Source organism: Giraffa tippelskirchi, chromosome 5 (assembly GCF_054371585.1).
Source record: "Giraffa tippelskirchi isolate mGirTip1 chromosome 5, T2T-mGirTip1v1.2.pri, whole genome shotgun sequence".
Lineage (NCBI taxonomy): Eukaryota > Metazoa > Chordata > Mammalia > Artiodactyla > Giraffidae > Giraffa > Giraffa tippelskirchi.
In genome coordinates this window covers 150,310,843-150,334,875 of record NC_137279.1, presented here as the reverse complement: position 1 = coordinate 150,334,875, position 24,033 = coordinate 150,310,843, and the positions used below count along the sequence as shown (strand labels likewise).

Sequence of the window (24,033 nt, the reverse complement as noted above, 5' to 3'; positions counted from 1 at the left end):
TCCGCCCCAGGGTGAAGCAACGCTACCGGCCGGTTAATCAAGTCCCAGCTACAGAGGCGTAGGGTTCGGCTCTTGTGCGCTGGCTGCTGGTTCCTCTGGCGTACCTTTACCGCCCTTTCACCTGATTCTTCTGTCCTTTTCAAGTCCTGACATATCAGTTTCATAGTTTTATCTTCCTCGCTCTTTTACTCTTTCCTTTCTTCGCAGCTCAGCATGCAGGAAAATGAAGCCTCCCCACACGGTTTCCTGCCTAAGTTCCAGCATTTCGCTACGCAGGCCATCCACGTGGGCCAAGAACCGGAGCAATGGACCTCCCAGGCTGTAGTGCCCCCCATCTCGCTGTCCACCACGTTCAAGCAAGGGGCTCCTGGCCAGCACTCGGTGAGCTGGGTCTGTCTGGGGCGGTCCAGTGTTGGGCGGTAAAAGAGAGATGGCTTATAAATTAAGAAACACGCAAGAAATTTGTAAGGTGTAATTTGTGTATTATCACGAAGGATGTTTACTGTAAGAATGATACCTGTAAACCTCCTTGTAGTAAAGCTTTGTATTGGATGGTTCAGTGATCATATTTCTTTTGATAAGCAGGACTGGAGGGAACATTTGTCTAACTTGCTGTATAGATTTGGACTGCTATTCATGTGATTAAGGCAGATTTGCAGGTCAAAATTATCATAACTTGCTTGAGTTACCGTAAGCAACAAAAATTATACAGATATGGTAAGAAGTCAACTTAAAAAACTAAGTCATAACTCACCTGAAATCAAGATCCTTCCCAATAGCTATTAATTCCCAATATTATTCCAATAGTTATTAATAGATATTGAGTACTGCTTGTATGTCAGATATCAGTACATACCTACATTATATCATATGTATTACATATATTACCTCAGATAATCGTTATAGCAATTCTATTCTGAACTAAGTTCTCATTTCTCTCATGAAAAACCTGAGGTTTAGGGATGTTAAGCATCTATTGCAAAGGCCACTGTAATGGAGCTGGGATTCATTCTTGCTTTAGAACACCACCCAGTCCTGGGCTTTAATCCACACTGTGCTGTACTAACAGTTATGTTAGCAACCATCTAACCCATTGCATCAGTGTGGCTTAGTGACTAAGAGCATAAATCATGTAGTCAGAGGCCCTAGGTTTGAATTCTAACAGCACCTCTTCTGAGCTGGGCAATCTTGAGGAAGTAATTTAACTTATCTGGGTCTCAGGTTGATCCTGTGTAAATAAATGTTTTAATAATAGTACATGCCATGTAAGTTGTTGATATGTAAGTTAAGCTATATGGTATGATACATTATAATCGCTTAGTAGTTTCACCGTGTTCACATTTTTTCCGTTTGATCCTTAACAACCAGGTTAGAGTGCAGGACAGGTATTGTATAGTTTTTAATAGAAAAGGAACCTACCCAGAGTCATAGATGAGAAAGCCCTCTGTGTTAATCATATAGCTTTTTCTTTATCGGAAGTGTGCTTGATGGATCTTGTATTATTTAAAAGTTGCTGAGGTCCAAAAGAAATTACCGTTGGTCCTTGAACAACAGGGGTTTGAACTGTGTGGGTCCACATATACGTTGATATTTTTCAGTTGTAACTACTACAGTGCTGCACAACCTGTGGTTGGTTGAATCTGGGGATGCAGAAGCACAGATATGGCTGAACCTCAGACATGGAGGGCAGACTGTAAGTTGTACATGGATTTTCCACTGAGCAGAGGGTTGGCACCCTAACTCAAGAGTTGTTCAGGTGTCAAATGTAACTAAATAAACTTTGTAGATCTAAAACCTTGGTTGTATCAATACTTCAAACCTCTCTTTAGTGTGTTATATAAGTAGAGGAAATTCTTTTAGACATGGCCCTTTGTTTTGTGAGGTGGAGTTCTAAGGGCATTTCTACAACTGGTTTAGGATATTTGAGCTACTGTAACTTGTAATCAAAATGTGTACACCATCTGTCTTTCAAGTTCCTTCCCAGTGTAAGCCTTCATGAATGTGTAGCTGCCCAAGTTTTAATATTTAATGCAAAAGTTAATAATTTAGCTATGATATTAATAATTAAATGTTTTCAGAGAGCCAACCAGGTGATAAAATCCACAAACTCCTCTTTTTTTTTTTCCGCCATGCCATGCTGCTTGTGGGATCTTATTAATAGTTCCCCAACCAGGGACAAAACCTGTGCCCCCTGCAGTGGAAGCAGGGAGTCCTAACCACTCAAACACCAGAGAAGTCCCCCCAAACTCCTCTTACTGGCTTTAATATATCAGTTAAGAGCACTAAAGAGAATGCAAGGAACTGAAATGAGAAGCATCTAATTCTTCAGTTCCATTTGGAAAACCATTGAATGAGTGATAGTGTGAGAATTTGCCACTGAAATATGCTTCTTTTCTCTCCACAAAGTTAAATCCCTGCCATGAATATTTAGGAAGACATGGGCAACCTTTCCGTGGCAGTAGCCAAATGATTCCAAACAGTTTTTTTGCATCTGGAGTACAGCTACAGGTCCCATCAAGGAGGTGATGGTGGAGAGTGATGAGGATATCCTGGAGCCCTATAAAATATGTCTGTTCAGTTTGTCAAAAACATGGCAACAAACAAGGCAGCAAAACTTAAATAATAAGCCACAGATTATATATATATATATATATGTATGTATAAAGCATATACATTTATGTAATATATGTGTGTTTGTTGGGAAGATCCTCAGGAGGAGAGTATGGCAAACCACTCCAGTATTCTTGCCTGGAAAATCCCCGTGGACAGAGGAGCCTGGTGGGCTGCAGTCCATGGGGTCACAAAGAGTCAGGCGTGACTGAAGTGACTTAGCACACATGCACGCACATGTGTGTGTAACTAGTACTGGGAGCTCCTGAATCAGAAACAGGTGTAAAGAGCTGGTTGTGTTTTGTCATGTGCTATATGAAGCAGGAGGAGAAAAGTGTGTATAGGATTTTTAGTCAGTGTTTAAATCCTGGTTTTGAATTCTGACTCTGACATACCTGGTGACATTTGGCTTTAGTTTCTTCAGAGCAGGTTGTGAGGATTAAATAAAATGACTGGATGCAGACAGAGACTGACAAATACTATATGGTATCACTTACATGTGAAAGCTAAAAAATAAAACTAACTAGTCACTATAGCAACAACAAGAAAAAAACCATACTCACAGATATAGAGAACCTTGTGGTTACCAGTGGGGAGAGGGAAAGGGGACGGGGAAGTTAGGGCAGGGGATTAAGAGGTTAAAAACTATGATATGAAATAAATAAGCTATAAGAATACATAGTACCAACACGGGGAATACAGTCAATATTTTATAATGACTATAAATGGAATATAACCTTTAAAAATTGTTAGTCACTATGTTGTACACCTGAAACAAGGTAATATTGTACATCGACTAGACCTCAATAAAAAAAAATAAATAAAATGACTGGATGACTTCAGCTAGTATAGTACCATGTGTGTAAAAGGAATATAATGCAAATTTTTAAAAAGGATTGTGTAGAGCTGTTTTGCTAAGAATGACTCCCTTTTCTGAGTCACTTTTGTAGAACTAAGACCTGAACTTCAGGCATTTGTAAGCGTATCTTCCTGCTGGATGCTAAACAGAACTTGCATCACTTATTTTTTAGGAAATGACATGCAGGTTAGAAATAGGTTTACTTTGTTGATTCAGGTGATTCCTGTTTCCTAATACCCCTAGATTAATGGGTAGAGGTGAGTCTAACATAATAATAATGCTAATAATAAAAACTACCATTTATCCCAGTGGTTAGCACATGCCAGGCATCATGCAGAGAAGTTATTATACATTATCTCATTTTATCTTCACGTCAATTTTATGAACTAGATACCTGTATTTTATTCCCATTTTACAGGTCTAGAGATTGATTCTGGAAAATATTAAGTAACTTATCTATTTGCATATAGCTCCTAAGTGGCAGACACGGAATTCTAATCCAGTTTGGCTGACGTCAGAGCTTCTCCTTACTACTACAGCCATAACACTCATTCTTGTGTCTAATGGCAAGACACGTCATAGATAAACAACAGAAAATCCTTATGGTAGGATGCCTCTGTAGTTGTGGAGATGTCCATGTTAAGACTCTGATAATAAATTTAAATCTCTTAGGGTGAACTCTGACTTCTTTCCTTCAGGGTTTTGAGTATAGCCGTTCTGGAAATCCCACCCGGAATTGCTTGGAAAAAGCAGTGGCGGCACTAGATGGGGCTAAGTACAGTAAGTGATTTTCATTTCAAAATTTGTAAAATCTAGAATTCATTCTTACTTGTATAGAGAAAATCATAGAGGCACAGAATGTAGAATTGGAAAGAAATAAGGAAATCAGCTAGTTCAAAACTCTTATTTTTCTAAGACATTGAATTATTTGCCCAAGGTTGCACAGTGGACTTCATATGTATATGTGTAGCTATAAAGTGAAAGTAAATCTGAATAGAGGCAAAAATGGCAGAATGTGTCACTTAACATTCATGTAAATTCACTCTTCACCTGGAGCTGTCAATATAAATAGATAAAAATTAACCAAGTTTTATAACACCATGCATGAGAACATAAACTTTTTAATGCTCTGGTTCATTCACCTGCTATTGTGTTGTTGTATTTCTTAAGCAGAGGGCTACTTTTTCAATATATAAAAATCTCTTACACGTTAATGAGAAGGCAACCAATATAAATATTAACACAGGATTTGAATAGTCATTCCATAGGAATAAAAGTATAGATGGCTTTTAAAAATATGAGAAATTGATGAGTAAGTTCTAGGGAATCTCATGTCAGCTGCTACTGGGGCCCGAGAATAGGACCAAGGAACATCTGCAATAGCCAGGTCCCCTTGACACTGTGCTTTCAGAGATTTACAGATTAACTCCTCAGATCTTGTATTCTTTCAGTGAATAGAATGGATGGCTGTTAAACCATCTTTGTATTTTTTATGCAAATGATACTAAATGAGGGCAGAATAACGAGTTAGAAAATAAGAGTCTTAGGAGTTTTCTCACAGCAAGAGTGTAGGAATTAGAAATATTAATATGAGTTGTTGGGGTTTCTATTTTTGGGGATGAGAGAATGTTTTAAACACCAAACTTTTGAAATTTAATACTGTATGGGGAACAGTTCCCACAGAGGGTATAAAAGCTGAGGGTTCGTATGCTAGACACTTTGCAGGTGGGCTCCAGAAAACATGGTTGTTTTGAATTGGATTTCAAGGTTAGCTTTCTATATGAATTTGTGGTTGGACTGTGAATCTGCCTAGTAGAAAATTGCAATGCCAACCTCAACTTTTCTGAGAAAATTTTGCAATAATTACATTTTCCAAGTTAATTGGATATCCCATCTATCAGTCACAGGTGATTTTTTATCATCAAGGTGATATATTGATATTTTGTAGGATGTTTTCCTTCACAGTGTCTAATGTACAATGCCAGTTATTTTTTTTATTGTTCAGTTTCACTATTTTTATTCAATATGTGATTCCGGATCATGTATGTTTAGAAGAGAATCCACATTAAAAAATTTTTTTAAATTTAAATTTATCAGACACATCTCAGGTATGATTTTGAATTTTGTTAAAATGTTTGCTCAATTGAATATCGTATAGTTAATGGATGAATCATATCTTAGCTCTGTTCCTAAAATTTGAAATTTTTTTAGAGTTTGATTTTTTAAACTGTAACTTAGTTGGCAGTTGATCGTTTGACTCAGAATTTTGTAAATAATTATTTCTTTGAAGCTTTTCAGAGAGCTGTTGTTATAACCAAAGCAGAATTAAATATTTTTTATTTTGAAATAGAAAGGAGTATTTTGTAATGGTATTAATCAGGGGATTTCTGATGACTCAGTAGTGATGGTTGGCCTTCAGTCAGCAGAGAGAGGGATATAAAGTAATGCAAATAAATACTGTAGGTGTTTTTAACCTATGGGTCTGGCATTTTGGCTTACTCTAGCTTGGTTTTTATTTTAGGTTTGGCCTTTGCTTCAGGTTTAGCAGCCACTGTGACTATTACCCATCTCTTAAAAGCAGGAGACCAAATTATTTGTATGGATGATGTGTATGGAGGTAGGTGACCTCTCTCATTCATGCTGTTTCAGCTGTTATTTTAAAGACAATAAAATGGGTCCTGAATTATATTAACATTGCTACTTGGATTATTGATTATCTTTTCAAAATATGATGAACACCTCCATGCTGCTCCACTCTTGATAAAGGAGGAGCAGAAACACCTGGGGTCTATGCTCTAGAACTGCTTATAAGACTGATTGTTTAATAACAATTTTATTTAAGCTGCTGCATGCATGCTCAGTCACTAAATTGTGTCCAACTCTTTACAATCCCATGGACTGTACCCCGCCAGGCTCCTCTTTCCATGGGATTCTTCAGGCAATAATACTGGAGTGGGTTGCCATTTCTTCCTCCAGGGGAAATTCCTTACTCAGAGATCGAACCCACATCTTTTGTATCTCCTGTACTGGCAGGTGGATTCTTTACTGTTGTGCCACCTGGGAAGCCCATTTAAGCTGCTGGGATGAACCTATTTGAGACATACTCTGCTCTAGAGAAGATAGTATTTAGAGTGATAGTGTTCTACTATAATTTAAAAATTTTACCTGCAGTGAAAATGTCTATAGTCCAGATCATTCTCAAAGGGCTTAACTCTACCCAACTCTTAAGCACCCTGCCCCCTGTTTTTTTTTTTTTAGGGACCCTTTTGAAAACCTGTTGAAAGCTGTGGTCCTTTTTCTCCAAAAAATGTGCTTAAGACTATACTCAACATTTATCATTTTAATTTTAAGGTCAAAGGGCCTTACTCTTTGAAGCCTATCTGTGCATACAAATTTAAGAACTTTTATTCCAAATTGTTTAAATGCTAGTTATATAAAGTGATAAGTGGGAAGGTAAGGAAAACAAGTTTCCCTTATCTTTAAGTAAGACTGATTTTTGTGTTCACAATAGCAGCAAAAAAAAAATTTAAGTGTACATATATATTCCAAATGCTTCTAGATAATTAAAAGATCACTTCTAGAATGTTATCACTTAATCTGTCTCCTGTTTGAACAAGTTAAATCTGTAAGTTCTTTGAAAGAAGAGACTTACTCTTAGTAATCATTTTATCCCTCTCAGAAATTTGTAAAATGCTGTATTATTTTATCATAGGTCTATGATAGTTTGATGAATTGAAACTAAAACAAACCTTTAGATGCTATTATAATGCACTATTAAAACCTCTTGATAAACCTAGGTACAAAATCTTGAAAATTGCTGTTGATTTTTTTTTTTTAACAATTCTTTACATTCTTTTTTCAATCTTACATTACCTAGGGTCAGTCTAGCAAAGGTCTAGTGAATCTTTGATGATAAAGTTCTTTTTCCTTTTTTGGTTTACTGTCAATAATGGTAAACTTTTCTTTAATTTTGCATACATAAACCTTAAATCCAGACCAGTATTTATAAAGTTAACTATTCTGAATTGAATGATTTATCTTCTTTCACTATAAAACTCTAGTTGTTTGGTTTAAATGATCTCATTTTTCTATTAAAGCTTTCAGAACCACATAACAAAAAGATTGAGAAAGTACAAAGGATAATAACTTGTTCTTTTCTATTACCAAAGTATAATCAGTCTGAGAATTTACTTTGAACATTTCATTGACTTTGGTTCATTTATTTTAGATTTAAGTACTGGGAAGGAGTTGTTAGAAAAAGATTTGATGTTTTAGGGAGCATGCCACTTTATGTTTGAAGAGTAGAGACTGTTAAGAAACATTTTCTGCTTCATGCCACTTGGTGTGGGTATCAAGTGCGTTTATTTGACTCTTTTAATTTAAAATTTAAGCCCTATATTCTTTAGTATTGCTCAAAGCCCTATATTCTTTAAGTGGTTCAGTGGTAAAGAATCTACCTGCCAATGCAGAAGATGCAGGTTCGATCCCTGGGTCAGGAAGATCCACTAGAGGAGAAAATGGCAACCCACTCCAATATTCTTGCCTGGAAAATCCCATGAGCATAGGAGCTTGGAGGGCTGCAGTCCCTGGGGTGGCATGGACCCAACTGAGCGACTGAGTACATTCTTTACCATACAAGAAGGTCCAGCTGTTCAAATAAAGTAGACTTTCTTTTGGTTGCTTCTTTATTGATGATTGACACTTCCTCATATTTTTAAAGTGTTTATACTTTTAAGGAATGGATATTTCTGAATACAATGTTCTTTTTCATTTTATCTGATTCTCTTCTGCCTCAGGTACAAACAGGTACTTCAGGCAGGTGGCAACTGAATTTGGATTAAAGATTTCTTTTGTTGATTGTTCCAAAACCAAATTGCTAGAGGCAGCTATTACACCAGAAACCAAGGTAACTTAGTTTTCAGTTTGTCTGTTTTCCTTGTGATTTTTAAATTTTCATCATTTCTGTTTACTTGAGGGCATAGTTTAAATCTGAATAACCAATTTTCCTGGAAGCCATTGGAAGCCATCAAGATTAGGATAGGTCTGACTTCTGTTGGGTACTATAGCCTAGTGATTAGGTACATGCATTCGGTAGTGGGATTCAAATTCTAATTCTATATCATAGTTGGTGTATTATCATGGGCAAATTATTTAATCACAGTCTCGTTTCTTTCATTTACTAAATAGGGGTAATTTTACCTGCTTTATTAAAAGGTAGTTGGGTGAATTAAATAAGATAAGGCATGTGCTGTGTTTAGTTGCTCAGTTGTTTCCAGCTCTTTGTGACCCCATGGACTGTAGCCCACCAGGATCCTTTGCCCATGGGGTTCTCTAGGCAAGAATACTGGAGTGGGTTGCCATGCCCTCCTCCAGAGATAATAAGGCATATGAAATCCTTATTATGGTACCCAATACATGATGACAGTTAAAAAATTTGTTAGCAAAAGCAGACAATTCTTAACTGCATTACCAAGCTAGTATTGGGTAACAGAAGTCATCACAGAGTTTGGATTACAGAAAGGAAGCTTGTAAACTCCCAAATCCTACTAAGCATAGGTTTAAGGGTTCTGAAGGATACTTCAGCAAAATAATAGAAGCACAGAAGGGCAACAAGCGATCCTTAGCCTCTCGTGGGAAGGCTTGTATGCCCCTGGAAGGTGTTTTGTGCTGGAATGAGTGGCATATGTGATATTCTTTCTTGGAACCTCATTGAAATTCTGCATGGGGAAAAGAAGGACCAGCGTCTTTTATAAGTATCAGCCTTTCCCAACTTTTTGCTAATGATTAAAAGTTTTGTACTCAAGATTATGTTGCTGTGAATGCTAAAAAAGGGAAAACTTTTTCTCATACAAATTACTTTGAAGATTAACTCCGGGGTGCTCTTTGAGTGATTAAGGTTTGTTTTCAAAGGAACTTATTTTCTTTCTTTTTTTTTCTTGGGAGAAAAGATATTAAAATAGATGGTCTGAGTCTTTCTAAGAGAGGAAAGCAATTTGTGTGTATATTAATTCTTGTCAGCAGAACTTTATGTAGTGGTTCCTTACCAACTTGAATTAATACATTTTTCCCCCTGATATATCTGCCTCATCATTTGAAGTAGATTTTTAAAGTCTAGGTAAAACCTACTTTGTATTCATTTACTTAATTTTATTTTAATTAACTTTTTAAAATTATGAATGGAAATGATAAATTCTTACCCAGGAATAAATTTTTATAGGTTCTCAAGTAATTCTGCTCTTGTAGAATATGCATTATTTTAACTACCCTATCTTTTCTGTAGTAAAACTAAAATAGGATGAGTGTTAAACCAGATCACTTGCTCATTTATATAGGCAGTGAAGAAAAAATCATTAGCCCTTTTAAAAAGAAAGCTGTAGATAATGTCAGGCTTCCCTGGTGGCTCAGACAGTAAAGAATCTGCCTGCAATGCGGGAGACCTGAGTTTGATCCCTGGGTTGGGAAGATCCCCTGGAGGAGGGCATGGCAACCCACTCCAGTATTCTTGCCTGGAGAATTCCCATGGACAGAGGAGCCTGGCGGGCTACAGTCCATGGGGTCGCCAAGTTTTGGACACGACTGAGCAATGAAGCAAAACAAAGCACGGTAGATAATGCCAATCAAAATAGTAGCAGCTTGTTTAACAAACAGAATTCTGTTCTTTGGTCTTTTCAGTAGCTATCAAACATTCATGATGTGGGGATTGTGCTAGGTTTTGGAATAGACAGATAGTATGATACCATCTCTTAAGTGAGCTGTGGCTGGGTTTTTTGTTGTGTATGTGTCAGTTCTCTTCCTCACTCCAAAACCCATGCTCTTCTTCAGGTTCTGAGGACTTATTTTGTAGTTTCTAGTGCATCTGACATTATTCAAGTTGCTAGTCAAAATATTTTTGGCATCAAATAGTTCTTTCTACTGAAAATTCCAGAATGTAGTCTTACACAATCTTTTGTTTATCTTTAAGAGCAAAATTCCCAGACTTTGAAGTATGTCTTTGGAATTCATCCTCTTTTTAATGGAAAATAATTATAGTAATTAACTTGAGTGCTCTTCTGCTTGTATGTATGTTATCTCATTTGATCCTTGTGACTACCATATAAAGTAAATGATATCAATCCTATTGTATAGGTGAAAAATTGGGAGAACATAGAGGGTTAGTTACTTAGCTGTGATGACCTCTCAGAAATTCATGGGGCTAGGATTCAGATTCAGACCTTTAAACTTTATCCTCCATGGTCTTCCCATGTAGCCTCCCAGATGGTTACAGTGCATGAGATATATGTTTGTGCAGTGTATTTTTACAAATGGTTGTCATTTACTGAATTGTTTCAGCTTGTTTGGATTGAAACCCCCACAAACCCTAGCTTGAAGATGATTGACATTGAAGCCTGTGCACATACTGTCCATAAACATGGAGACATCATTTTGGTTGTGGATAACACTTTTATGTCAGCATATTTCCAGGTAAATGAAAGTAATGTTTTTGGCATAATTGGTAGACTACACAGGTACTTGTAATTAGGAGAGGAAGGACTTGTTTACATTAAGTTAAATGAAACCTAATCACAATTATTGATTAGACAAAGAATTAAAATTGGATCTTTCCTACCATTAGTTAATATTTTTTCAACCCTAGGCTAGTATATTGTATGGGACTTTGTGTTTTTTAAATATTATCTTCATTAAAGCTTTTAGGTTCTCTGTAAACTCTCTGAAGACCTGCCCTTATTATATGATTGTATATGTCAGTGCCTTACACATAGTAGGGACTTCAATGTTTATGTGTTGGTTCTAAGTCAGTTTTGTGAATATATATATATACATACATGTCATTATAAGTCCTGCACATGTCCAACATATACTGAGAAGTCATTGAGTATAGCTTTTCTTTTCCTTTTATTTGCAAGGCTAGCCAGGTAAAACACATGCTATTTCTCCATTTCCCTTCCTTCTTTCTAGTTTGTCTTTTCTTGGTGTTTCATAGACCATTCCTGGCCCTCTGTATCTTTCCCTGGCTTGTATCATAAATTCCTATTCTATGTATCACCTTGTATCTGTAAGTGCAGCTCCTTTATAGTGCTCCTTTTCAACTCTTTTCCTACCTAACCCTCTTCATATATCTCTTCCCAACTCAAACCCTCCCATTCATCCTCAATCCCTTTCTTTTTTCCCTTGTGCTTTTTTCCAGGTTCTTTTTCCTTTCTGTTTTGCTTCTTTTGGTAGATTATCTTGGGAATCTTTCTGTAATTGCCAAGTTGCTGCCATTTCCCCACATGTTCTTCTCTTTCCCTAAGTAACTTAACTCTATTTCCTTTCCTTATTAGGAGTGACCATCTCCCTGCTCTCTCCTTTCTGTCTGTACCTTGTGGTCATTCTTATTGCACTTCCTGTAGTTCACTTTTATTCTGTAGAGTTCCTAAAACCCCAGCTCATTTTCTTCAGCTCTTCAGTCAGGCTGATGTTCACAAGCTCAGCAGTTTACATTCCCCTCTTCTGTTCTGGGTCCCTGAAGTTGGCACAGGCTGCTGCGTCCATGTGAGGGACTGACTCCCTGGGAGTTTGCACCAAGCTGTTTTCACCATAGCCCATTTCATTCAGAAGGCACTACTGTGTTTTATCTTTCTTTCCAGAAACACATTTCCTGGTTACATTGTATTCAGATGGTTTCATGTGCCATCTGTCTATCTTTGGTTTGTAATATAGCTAAAGCTGACTCTTATCTCAAGTAAAGCAGTCTGTTTCCAAGTAAAAATCTCCTGGCATCATCTGTTTGTCCCAGATGATTTTCACTCTGGGAGTTTTATACCCGCTCCTTACTCCATCTTCCACTTGGAGTAGGGCAGTTAATACAGCAGAGGATTGCTCTGGCTGAGTCATCATTAGTCCTGTGTATTCTCAAAGAGATTGCATGAATTGTTTCAGCTTGAGCCTGCCCAGGTTACTCATCAGGCCTGGCCCTTTTTCTAATATTACTGTCACTAAAATAGCCAGTTTTTCCACTTTTCTGAAGCCCACATCATATTCCATTTGCCAGTGACTGCAATTTGCTTCATTTCAATCTGGATTCATTCCAGTTGAATTAATCAGAATCACATTGTCCCTTGGCAACCGCATGCATTGGTTCCACAAAGCAAATCTTCTGACGAGATCCTCTCTTTGTTTTACCCTCATCAAAACTGGGTATGTTCTTTCTTTTCCTGCCTTTTGTCTTCTTGATCTTCTGTAAGTCTCACAAAAGGCAAAATGGACATACTAGCATAAAGTTTCAGAGTAGAATCTCTGGATTCTACTGGTAGTCTGAGTTCTGACTTTACCAGTCTTTAAAATCTGAGTGATCTCTTTTATTTTTCTCAGTTCCTTTTCCTTCTCTGTACAATTAGAGTCATAAACATACTGATTTTACCTAGTTGAAGTATTTTTGAACACTGCGTCACTAAGTTATGTGAAACATTTAACATGATTTTTGGAGCATGATGAAATCAACAGATGTTAGTTACAGGCTTTTATTTTCCTTTTTGACCATAGGGTTTACAGAATGTCAGCACTGGAACAGTCTTCACACATTGTCTAATTTGACCCATCACTTTAGAGATGAACAAACACATATGCAGAGAGTGCTTTGAGTAGTACTGTACTTAAAATGTCCTATTTTTGAGAACTTAAATGAAAAATCCCGCAGCCTCCAAGTGGTGAGGTTAAACACACACACATACACACACCTACACGTACACACACTTTATTTTAGAGATATTTTAAATGAAAAGATGTTGATATTATATTGTTTAGTGAATAAGTTGGTTATTAATTTTCACTGTAAACAAAGACATCTAGGACTAAAGAACTACTTTGCAGGAAAATTGGGTGAGGGAAACCAATCTAAACAAATTTCTGCACAAGTGATTTTACACTAGACAAAACTAGTATAATAAAAGAGTAATTAAGAGTCAAGATCATGACAAATCAGATGAATAACCACAGCATACACAGTAAGGTTTTAATGATTAAAAACCTAAGCAAATTAGTTTTACATTTACTTGACATAACAATTGCTAAATGTTTGTGTCAACCTTTCTGTGTATTTACTGAGTCATAAAATGCCAGCATGTCTGCTGTAGGTAATAAATTTAAGGGTTAGTCAGCAACTGCTCTAAAGAAAGAAGTTCAGAAGGCCTGTTGACCTGAGTTATCTGCTGTTTCCAGAAAATGTCTGCCTCTGGATTGAATAATAAATCCAATATGTTTGCAGTTTTATTTGGTGTGAGGAGGAAAGGGAAAGATGATACCAAGGGAAAGATAATAGAGGTCCTGGAAAGTTTTAAGATATACATATTTTTGAAAAATTAAAATGGGGTGGAATTTACAATAGTAAATAGGTAAATAATGCAAGATATTTTCAAGTGATTTTCCATTTAAAATAAAAACCTTTTTTTATTCCTTTTAGCGGCCTTTGTCTCTGGGAGCTGATATTTGCATGTATTCAGCAACAAAATACATGAATGGTAAGACACGCACAGTCTACACTTCATTCTTTTCCATGGATAGATGATAATAGCATAAGGCTTTATCCTTTTATCCTTTTTCTTCTACTATTATACAGATTTTCTCAGACACAGATTAAATATAGGACTTCATTTATAGCAGACAAAACTATGCTCATGATATATCAACAAAGGATTAAAATTTACTGTAAAAGATTTTATCCTGCCGACAGCTTACAAAGAAACACTTATATTTTATAGAATTTTAATTTTATTATTTTAGATATAGCCTTTGCTACTATCAAATTGAGTAAAGTATATTTAAACTTATTCTATGAGGCTTTTTCCCAGAGATTTTTTTCAAGTGAAATTCTAATTTTAGAAATTATAAGCCGAGGAATAATGTTTATACATTGTTTTTTAACTTAAAGCTTTTTGATTTTGTTTTTAGGCCACAGTGATGTTGTAATGGGCTTAGTGTCGCTAAATTCTGAGAGCCTTCATAATAGGCTCCGTTTCTTGCAAAACTGTAAGTATTGAAAAGCTTGAATTTCCCCTCGTGCTCTCAAAGTGACTACATTTGATATTGTATTTCCACTAAGTGTTGTGAAGTGATAGCATTCCAATAATTTACAAAGAAATGGGGTATAGAAGGAAAATTCTGATTTTTTAGAGGAAAGAAAAATTGGGTTATAAAAATGCAGTTATAGCATAATAGAGGTTTACAACATGGCCAATGGATGTTTTCTTATTTTTCAAATCCATGTCAATTTTGATCACAATTTAGTAAAGCCCAAGTGAATTTTTAGTTTTAAGACAATGGATTTTTTTTTAAAAAACATTTGGAATGATGGCTTTCTTATGCTATACCTTTTATATCTGGAATATCTAATTTTAAATGGCCCTTAAGATATACACTTGTATTTTTCAACAGAAATATCTGTTTTCTGTTTTGATTGTTTAGTATCTCAGGTGTTGATAAGGGTTTATTGAAAAAGACTTGATTTTAACCAATGTGATTTGACAGAGATCAGTATAATTAGGAATAAAAATCCCCGTATAGGGAATAAATGTTAGAGCAGAAAAAGGGGGCACTGAGGAAGGAAACCAGAATTTATTGTGTGCTAAGTTCCTTTCATTTACAAAAAGAAGGAATGAGGCATATATCCTGGAGGCCTGGGAAACCACAGGCTGCCTTAGACAGAAGCTAAATATTAATAGAATGTTGGTAGAACACCCAGGAATAATAGGGGCTGAACCGCTATTTTCTCTGTGTGTTTAATACTCTTTCAAAGAAATACAAGATTAAGTTATGTGCAATGTGTCCTTTGATTAAAATCATGGAAAGGACTATCGATGCTCCTATTTGAAAAATTTATGTGATTGTGTTTGTACTTCGTTTTTAGGATATTCATTTCCCTTCTCATTTTAAAGCCCATTTCTCTAAGCATGTTTTATGCCTCATTCTCATGCTTCTTATTTGATATATTAATTTTTCCCACTAAAACTCAAATATTGGGCTTTGTCATTAGCTTCCCATAGTCACTATGATGAAAAAGAGTGGTGAGAGGCTTTTCTGGGTCCGTCTTCACCTTCAAACTAACCCAGGACATATTTGTTTTGCAGCTCTTGGAGCAGTTCCATCTCCTATTGACTGTTACCTCTGCAATCGAGGTCTGAAGACTCTACAAGTCCGCATGGAGAAGCATTTCGAAAATGGAATGGCAGTTGCTCAGTTTTTGGAGTCGAATCCTCGGGTGGAAAAGGTTATTTATCCTGGTATGTTAATCTGCTTTCTAGGCACATGTGGTTGCTGCCAAGTCGCTTCAGTTGTGTCCGACTGTGCGACCCCATAGACGGCAGCTCACCAGGCTCCGCCATCCCTAGGATTCTCCAGGCAAGAATACTGGAGTGGGTTGCCATTTCCTTCTCCAGTGCATGAAAGGGAAAAGTGAAAGTGAAGTCGCTCAGTCGTGTCCGACTCTTAGCGACCCCATGGACTGTAGCCTACCAGGCTCCTCCGTCCGTGGGATTTTCTAGGCAAGAGTACTGGAGTGGGGTGCCATTGCCTTCTCCAAAGCACATGTGGTTACTCTAGGATTTTACATGTTATCCCTTGCATTCTGTTTATGTAACATTTGTAAGTTAGGTGCTTTCATGTATTTTTTTGTTGTCCACTTATCATTGAGTGCTGCCGTATGTGGGTCTAATGGTAAAGAAGATAGATATGCTCTTTAGCCTCGCATTATCTAATAGTCTAGTGGATGCTTGGACTCTGCTTGAAAAGAGTTGGACCCGACTTAGTGACTGAACAACAACATTCCAGGATTACAACCTTATACTTTCCAGTTGATTTGCTTATAATCTTATCAGTCTGCTGTTCTGTACTAGCTCTAACTTTTATCTGATATACATTGAGACGTCATACTTATCAAGTTAAAACTTGATACCAAAATTCCCCTGAAATTCTATTACCATTTTTGGAATTCCTTCACTTCTCATAACATCTATAAGTGCTAATGTGAGTTAGCAGACTTACATGTTATTCTTTGAATTTATTTTACCAGACTTTTATATTGTTGTGGTCATAAGTAACTAGTTATTTTAAACCCTTTTGAGGTGTGCATTCATGGAGTCTTGAGTGTAAAGGAGAATTATGTTTGATCCCTGCCTTTAAGGCATTTAGGTAAGCCACGGAAGAATTACAAATGAGACTACATGCCCTAATATGTACACTAGATAAAGAGCTGTTGACTGGTGTGTATTTTGAATGGAGAGAGGGAGAAAAGTTTTGGACTGTGCCCTGAGGAAATGGGTTAGCATTTGTTAAAAGGGCCTGGACAAGGCAATTCAGATTTCTTCAATAAATGTTTATCAATTGCGAACCATGGGTCAGGCTTTGTACTGGGATCTGGGATTCGAGTATTAACAAAAGAAATAGCTTTCTCTTCATGGAGCTAGCCTGATGGGTAAGACAGATATTAAACAAGAAATTAGAGGGTATAATTAACAGAGGGAAGGGGACAGGGAGCGGGAGAATGTTCCAGGCTGGAACAACAGAGGATGAGATGGTTGGATGGCATCACTGACTCGATGGACATGAGTTTGAGCAAGCTCCAGGAGTTGGTGATGGACAGGGAAGCCTGGTGTGCTGCAGTCCATGGGATCGCACAGAGTCGGACACGACTGAGCAACTGAGCTGAGCTGAAAGGGATAGCATGTGCAAAAGTCCCAAGATAAAAGAAGAGTACAGTGCCACTGGTGTAAAGAAATCTGGCATGGCTAGAGCGAGGAGAGACTAGAAAAGATAGGTCAAAATGAAGGCAGTTTGGTTTTCCCTTGTGACTCAGCTGGTAAAGAATCTGCCTGCAAGCGGGAGACCTGGATTCGATCCCTGGGTTGGGAAGATCCCCTGGGGAAGAGAAAGGCTACCCACTCCAGTGTTCTGGCCTGGAAAAAAACATGGACTGTATAGTCCATGGAGTTGCCAAGAGCTGGACAAGACTGAACCACTTTCACAAGATAGACAGGGGCCAGAACAAGAGGTCAGATGTGAACATGGCATAAAGCCTGTTATTAGCTTTATTTGCAGTTGACTTAAATGAACAGTGATTTTTTTGTTGTTGTTGTCCTGAAATTACATGTTTGACTCTGAAATAAGATATTCATTATACCTTATGACTGCAGGGCTGCCCTCTCATCCTCAGCATGAGCTGGCCAAGCGTCAGTGCACAGGTTGCCCGGGGATGATCACCTTTTATATCAAGGGCTCTCTTCAACATGCTGAAACTTTCCTCAAGAACCTAAAGGTAACTTTACAAAATCGTTTTTTAATTTATAGACATTAAGGCCTTCTTATAGCGTTATGATATTTATTATTTCTCACTTCCACCCAACTCAGATTAATGTGTTTGATCTGCAGGTTACACCCACAAGCCTCTTTGTCATGAAATCCATTGGGTTAGAAAATCACTTGAAGCAAGAGTGATGCGATAGCAGATAGAACATGTTCCTTTTCTTAACTCTGCAGAGGCTTTCATCCCTTTGAGAGAGACAGAATGTTCTAAACCATTTGTTTTTAAATTTATAGTGAACTAACTGCCTTTTCAAATGAAATATTATGAAAAACCTCAGTACTGTGTCAATGCACTGCTGAAAAACTGTACTGAAATCCAGCCTAGGAATGACTTCCCGAACCCTGTGCCTCTCAGGCTGTGTCAGCCTAGAGTGAGGGAAAGGCGGCCTTTGTTTGAAGTTCACAGAGGCAGGAGTCTCTCCAGAGCCCTGGGAGAGAGGCCTGTTTAACTCCATGCTTTGGGCTTACTTTGAGCGCATGCAGTCATGTATTTAAGACTCTGAGTTTTAAATGCTACAGATCTAAAGAAAAGAAAAAGATGCTGCCAGATTAGTCAAAGTCTTACTGGTTCTAAAATTTGTCCACTTCTAAAATCAGAAATATAGTAGTGTACATTTAATTACATACAGTTGTGAAACTTTTAACATGTTTGTAAAATTCTGTAACATACAGTAACACTAAATGCAACGACTGAGTTTTTTTCCCTTCTACTCCAAGATTGGGTTAAATGGATATATTCATTTGATAAATGATACATATTAATGAGTAACTTAATAGACATTAAGAGATTTTTATATAAAGGGTAACCACAGAGCTGGGTCTCAAATGTAATAATTCTGAGGTTTGAGAGCTCATGTTAAGGTTTACTTTTGTATGAGGTCAAATGAGGAAGGTATAAAATATTCACTTTGATCAACTTTTAATGTTTTAAAAGTTAACACACAGTATGTCTAATTGGTGAGATCAATTGTTAATGGCCTCATTGTTATGGATTTTATTTTCATTTTTTCTCCAAGGTTTTATCCAGTTTGTAGTTTTTATAATAATTATTTTGTAGTAATTATTCATAATTGCCACAATTTTCCATCTCGCATTGCAGGGTCATTGTATTAAAAACATTTATTTTTAGTTTTTTTTTTTAGTATTTTTATTTTAGTGGAAGATCTAAATTTATATATATATATATATATAATATATATATATATTTTTTTGTCATAGTTATTTACTCTGGCTGAGAGCTTGGGAGGATACGAAAGTCTTGCTGAGCTTCCGTAAGTATATTTCTGTTTTTCTCAGTATTTTAACTTTGATTTCAGCTGTAATGATTGTTTGAGAAAGGAATAGGATAAAATCAGTGATTGTTTAAGTTCTTTAGCAATAAGGGCAGCATGGCATTGTCCAGTTGGAATGGACTCTTAACTCAAGAGTATGGAGACCCTGTTAAAAATCTACTGGGATCAGTAAGCTGTGTTTTCCCAAGTTTTGGTTTTTTTCTCTGTTTGCCTGAAAAAGATTTCAGCAGTGGTTCTCTGACCTCTGAAACAGGGCTACTTATTCTACCCGATTCTGCCCTAGAAGGGAGGTTGAAGACTTTGAACTGGAAGGGCTGATTTCAAAGCTCCCAGGGAAATGGAGAATGTGTTTCTGATAAAATACCTCCACTTTCTTATTTGTCAGAGGAGAGCCCTACTAGTTACCATCAGGTCCGTTTATTTTCTTTTCTCTGTGGTAAAAGGCTCTACAAGATAAACCCTCAAATCTAACTTAGTATTCCTGGCCTTTCACTATCTAACCTAGCTAATTCATCTAATTTTATCAAAGCACCAGAGGATGTTAGAACACAGAAACCTAAAGATCAAGGAGTCCAGCAACTTACATTACAGACAAAGAAAGAAAGATTCAGAAAGTTTTGCGATTGATCAAATGTCACACAGAAATATGTTAGCAACTTCACTCTTGAGGCTTTGCATCAAAAACAGTGAGCAGGGAGGTAAGTTTCTATGACCGTATATTATAATTATTGCAGGGATAAATCAGTATCATTATTTATTAATTTTTGGCTGTATTAGATGCATGGTATATTTCTATGTTTTAATTTTCATAAACATTTCTGAAATAACTATGTGTTGAGGAATGTCAGGGATTAAGAATGTAGGCACATTTCCTGTCCTGTTATAGTAGTTTACAGTTCACGGGGAGAGTCAGGCAATTTCATAATCTTAAAAAGATGATGCCCAAATAATGATTCAAATAATTAAGATAAGACAGAGAAGTTTTTGTTAGTCTCTTAGGAAGATGCCTGCTAGTAAGTCTGGATGCACAAGAGGGCACACTCAGCATATGAAATTGGTTTACTTTTCTTAGTAATATAGTGTGTATTAGTTTAAGACTCTCTTAAAAGTAGACCTCACCTGATTTATTTAGGGATTTGGTTTAAAGTTGCTCAGCCGTTGGGCACTCCAGCTAGGCTGTAACCCCAATGCCAGTGGAAGAATAAATTTAGGTCAGAGCTTGTCTGTTCTGTCCTCCTCATTTCGAGTCTCCCAATAATGCTGCAACCAGTGAAGCATTGCAATCAGTGAGAGAGAAGCAGAGCCAACGGGTACTGGGTCGGTCTCTCAGCCTAACAACATGTGTTATCTCGGTGGCCTTAGAAAACTCACTTATCCACTCTCCATTTCAGTTGCCTTGGTTGTAAAATGTCAATAACACTGTACCAGATGAGGAAATTGACTTGAGGACTGGTAACTTACAAGTCCAACACAGCCAGTATGTGGAGGGGCTGAGATTCATATACCCAAGTCTCTTGCTCCCAGAGGCCTAAGTTCTTGTTTCTGAGTATTCACTCTCTTTCAGGGAATTAAAAACCTAAAAAGGCAGAAATTTTTAAGGAGGACGTTTGCATGTGAAACTTCATTAGAATGATAGAAGAGGATATTCATTTACTATGAGCATTACTTCATTAGAGTGATAAAAGAGGTTATTCGTTTAATATTCATTTACTAAGATTTTCTTTCCATGGGCCTGAAGTGGGTTGCTGCTGCTGCTGCTAAGTCGCTTCAGTCGTGTCCGACTCTGTGCGACCCCATAGACGGCAGCCCATCAGGCTCCGCCGTCCCTGGGATTCTCCAGGCAAGAATACTGGAGTGGATTGCCATTTCCTTCTCCAGTGCATGAAAGGGAAAAGTGAAAGTGAAGTCGCTCAGTTGTGTCCGACTCTTAGCGACCCCATGGACTGTAGCCTACCAGGCTCCTCCATCCATGGGATTTTCCAGGCAAGAGTACTGGAGTGGGGTGCCATTGCCTTCTCCGCCTGAAGTGGGTAGGAGAAAGTAATTCCTTCTGCTAAACGTGGGAAGCGAGGGTTGAGTGTGGGGGCAGTGTACTCAAGTGCTCAGTAAGATTGTAAGCCTCTCCTCCATGATGCCTCAGCCCACAGAGATTTAGCCTCCACTGTATTCCAGCAACCCTTGTTGTCCATACTTGTTTAACATTCACTGTAGACTGTTCTGTTTTGTGAATTGTCATAGTCTTTAGCTTCTGCTTTGTTACCTAGAGTAGAAATAATATCTCCTTCTTCTTGGTTTCCCAGCTCTTACTGTAGTGCCTGACCTTACTGTAGGTGCTCTACCCTTACACAGGTTGATGTTGACAGTGAGTTGCTAGATGGTTTTAAATATCCTCTGAGGCCTCTGTGTCATGAATTGTGAGTTGAAATTAATTCCTAGTGCTTAGTGATTGCTACTAGCAATCCTAGGTTGTCTTTTTCCTGATCTGCCTCAGAAGGTCCAGTTCTGGACTGATCCTTTGCTCCAAACAGAATTAATTCTGACCAGCTCTTGGTCCAATAGGCCTCTTATAAGTACAGCTAGATGGTCATGGGGTGTTGACTTCTGGCCAAGGCCTCATTCAGGTAGGTGTTAAAATTCACACACTGAAAGCTATGTCTTTTCCTCCTGTATGCTAGCAGTTGACTGGCACTTTCAGTTTCTGATTGAGTATACCTCACTGATGGTAAAAAAACAACAAAAGATCATGGTTTTCATTTAAAAGTGTAACTAGAAAAGATAATTTTCACAATTCCTTAATCTTTTGTTTACAAAACATTGCAGGTGTATGTATGAAGGATTTGATATTTAGAATAGAAAAAAATTTGAAAATAATTGCAGTTTATGAGACAGAAACATGCCTCCCCTGCTACAATATAGTGATCAGAAATTTGCTCACTCTTTCTTCCAGGGCAATCATGACCCATGCATCAGTGCCTAAGAGCGACAGAGAAGTCCTTGGAATTAGTGACACACTTATTCGACTCTCAGTGGGCCTAGAGGATAAACAAGACCTACTGGATGATCTAGATCAAGCTTTGAAGGCAGCTGTAAGTTTTGTTTTAGTATGTGTGTGTTTGTGTGTGCATACGTGTGTGTGCTTAATCTTGGGGCGGGGGGGAGTCACTATGTTTATAGAGTGGCCCCACTGTTCTCTGTAAAGGTTTTTTCTTCTCTTATTACAATAGCATGTGTAAACGTGCAGGGGACTCAGTCCAAAGTGCAGATTTAAAAGAAGGTAGTAGTCAGAAAAGAATTCTTGGAGGAGGTGAAGTCTGTGCCTGGAGGTTTAATAACATATTTTTCTTGTGCACCATTAATACAGCACCCTCCAAATGCAAGTTGCAACTAGCATCCCAGAACTGCTGTTGGTGATTGCTTCCTGAGACGATCAAATCTGAATAATTGAATGGACCATTAATGAGCCTCCACAGAATTTTCAAATGAAAATTTTAAGGCACCTCATTACCTTTCACAGCTGTAACCTTCCTGGGATCATCCCTGTTAAAAAATCTCCTCTTTACCTTATTGTAATTGACAGGTCAATTCATTTCAGATCTTTTAATTAATCTTGATATACATGTGCCTCTGAAGGAGGTGAGATTTGTGCTGCTACTGGGGATTGTGTTCTTTTTTTCAAGTTTAAGATTTATACTGATCATGTTTACAATATCATGGTAATTCATTTTTGATGTTTTCTGATGAATTTAAATTATTGAATAAATGTTCTTAAGTCAAGTGTGATTTTTGTATTGTTAAAAATAGCACGCAAAGCAATGGTTTACACTTAATTATCATAAGCCAAAAATCAAATATCTGAAAAGTGTGTGAAATTCTACTGATTTAAGGTTGTACTTACAATTTTTTTAAGAATAAATCTAATTACCACATGCATCCCATTGTGATATTTCTGTATTATATGGCATTAGATTATATTCCTGGGCCCTTTTAATTCCCAACTCTTAGAGATCTTAGCCACTTAACTTATAAGTTTAATTGTGTAACAATCATGCTCAAATCTTAGTGTTTGCAGATTAGTTATAAAAAATTCATATATGGCAGGTCAAAAGCCACGTTTATAGAGAAATATTACCCTTTTCTGAAAATTTTATCTGAAACAGTTAATTTGTTGAGGCTAAAATAAGAAACACTTAAAATCTTTCATAGTTAGGTGCATCATCAGGATGTTACTGTCAATAAGTCATAAGTCAAATAATTGGATTTTTTAAATTGTTTGTACTAAAGCCTTTCAGTCATGTTTGCTATCACCATTTGTTTCAATTAAAAAAAAAAAAACAACTTATCATTGAGACTTCCTTGGCAGTCCAGTGATTAAGATTCCATGCTTTCATTGCAGGGGCCATGGGTTCGATCCCTGGTTAGGGAACTGAGATTCCCACATGCCACAGAGCATAGTAAAAAAAAAAAAAATCCTGTTATTGAACTTGATTAATAGTGGTGGATAGGAGAATACATAAAAATATGTATTTTTATGTATGGTGCACATTCCAAATTATGTATTATGTATATGTATACATATTATGTATTGTGCACATTCCAAATTATGTACATGGAACCTGGAAATTCTGTCTCTGTAGGTAGCAATATTTTGAGGCTGGTTATATCCATCTGTGGTTTCTGGAAGATTAACTTCTTTCTATTTCAGTACGTTACTGGCTGTGGGGATAAACAAATGACCATTTGAATGAGAAAAGCAGAGGCTCTTTATTCTAAGCTTGCAAGGGAGTCCGTTACTGTCACTTGTTTTTTTTATCAGACTCAAAGGAAGGCAGAGCATAGAAATTATAGAAAGGTTAATATCTGTTAATGTGGATCAGTTCAGTTCAGTTCAGTCGCTCAGTCGTGTCCGACTCTCTGCGACCCCATGAATTGCAGCACGCCAGG

The 24,033-nt window shown here is 37.2% G+C and overlaps 1 protein-coding gene across 3 annotated transcripts; it reads left to right on the top strand.

The window, feature by feature from the left end:
- Positions 1 to 52: 52 nt before the first annotated feature.
- CTH (cystathionine gamma-lyase) lies at positions 53 to 23,022 on the top strand. Of its 3 annotated transcripts, none has more exons than XR_014053762.1 (13): positions 53 to 381; positions 4,168 to 4,249; positions 5,991 to 6,086; positions 8,266 to 8,375; positions 10,799 to 10,930; positions 13,908 to 13,965; positions 14,396 to 14,473; positions 15,571 to 15,723; positions 17,632 to 17,753; positions 19,019 to 19,071; positions 19,622 to 19,790; positions 22,040 to 22,178; positions 22,454 to 23,022. XR_014053762.1 is itself a non-coding variant. In XM_081490685.1 (12 exons), exons 1-12 carry the CDS (start codon positions 214 to 216, stop codon positions 22,478 to 22,480), a joined length of 1,218 nt encoding a protein of 405 aa, XP_081346811.1. In that variant the 5' UTR covers positions 53 to 213; the 3' UTR covers positions 22,481 to 23,022. The 3 variants fall into 3 exon arrangements, 1 of the variants encoding a protein (XP_081346811.1); XR_014053763.1 differs by having other exon boundaries at positions 19,598 to 19,790; XM_081490685.1 differs by lacking the exon at positions 19,622 to 19,790.
- The last annotated feature ends 1,011 nt before the right edge of the window (positions 23,023 to 24,033 follow it).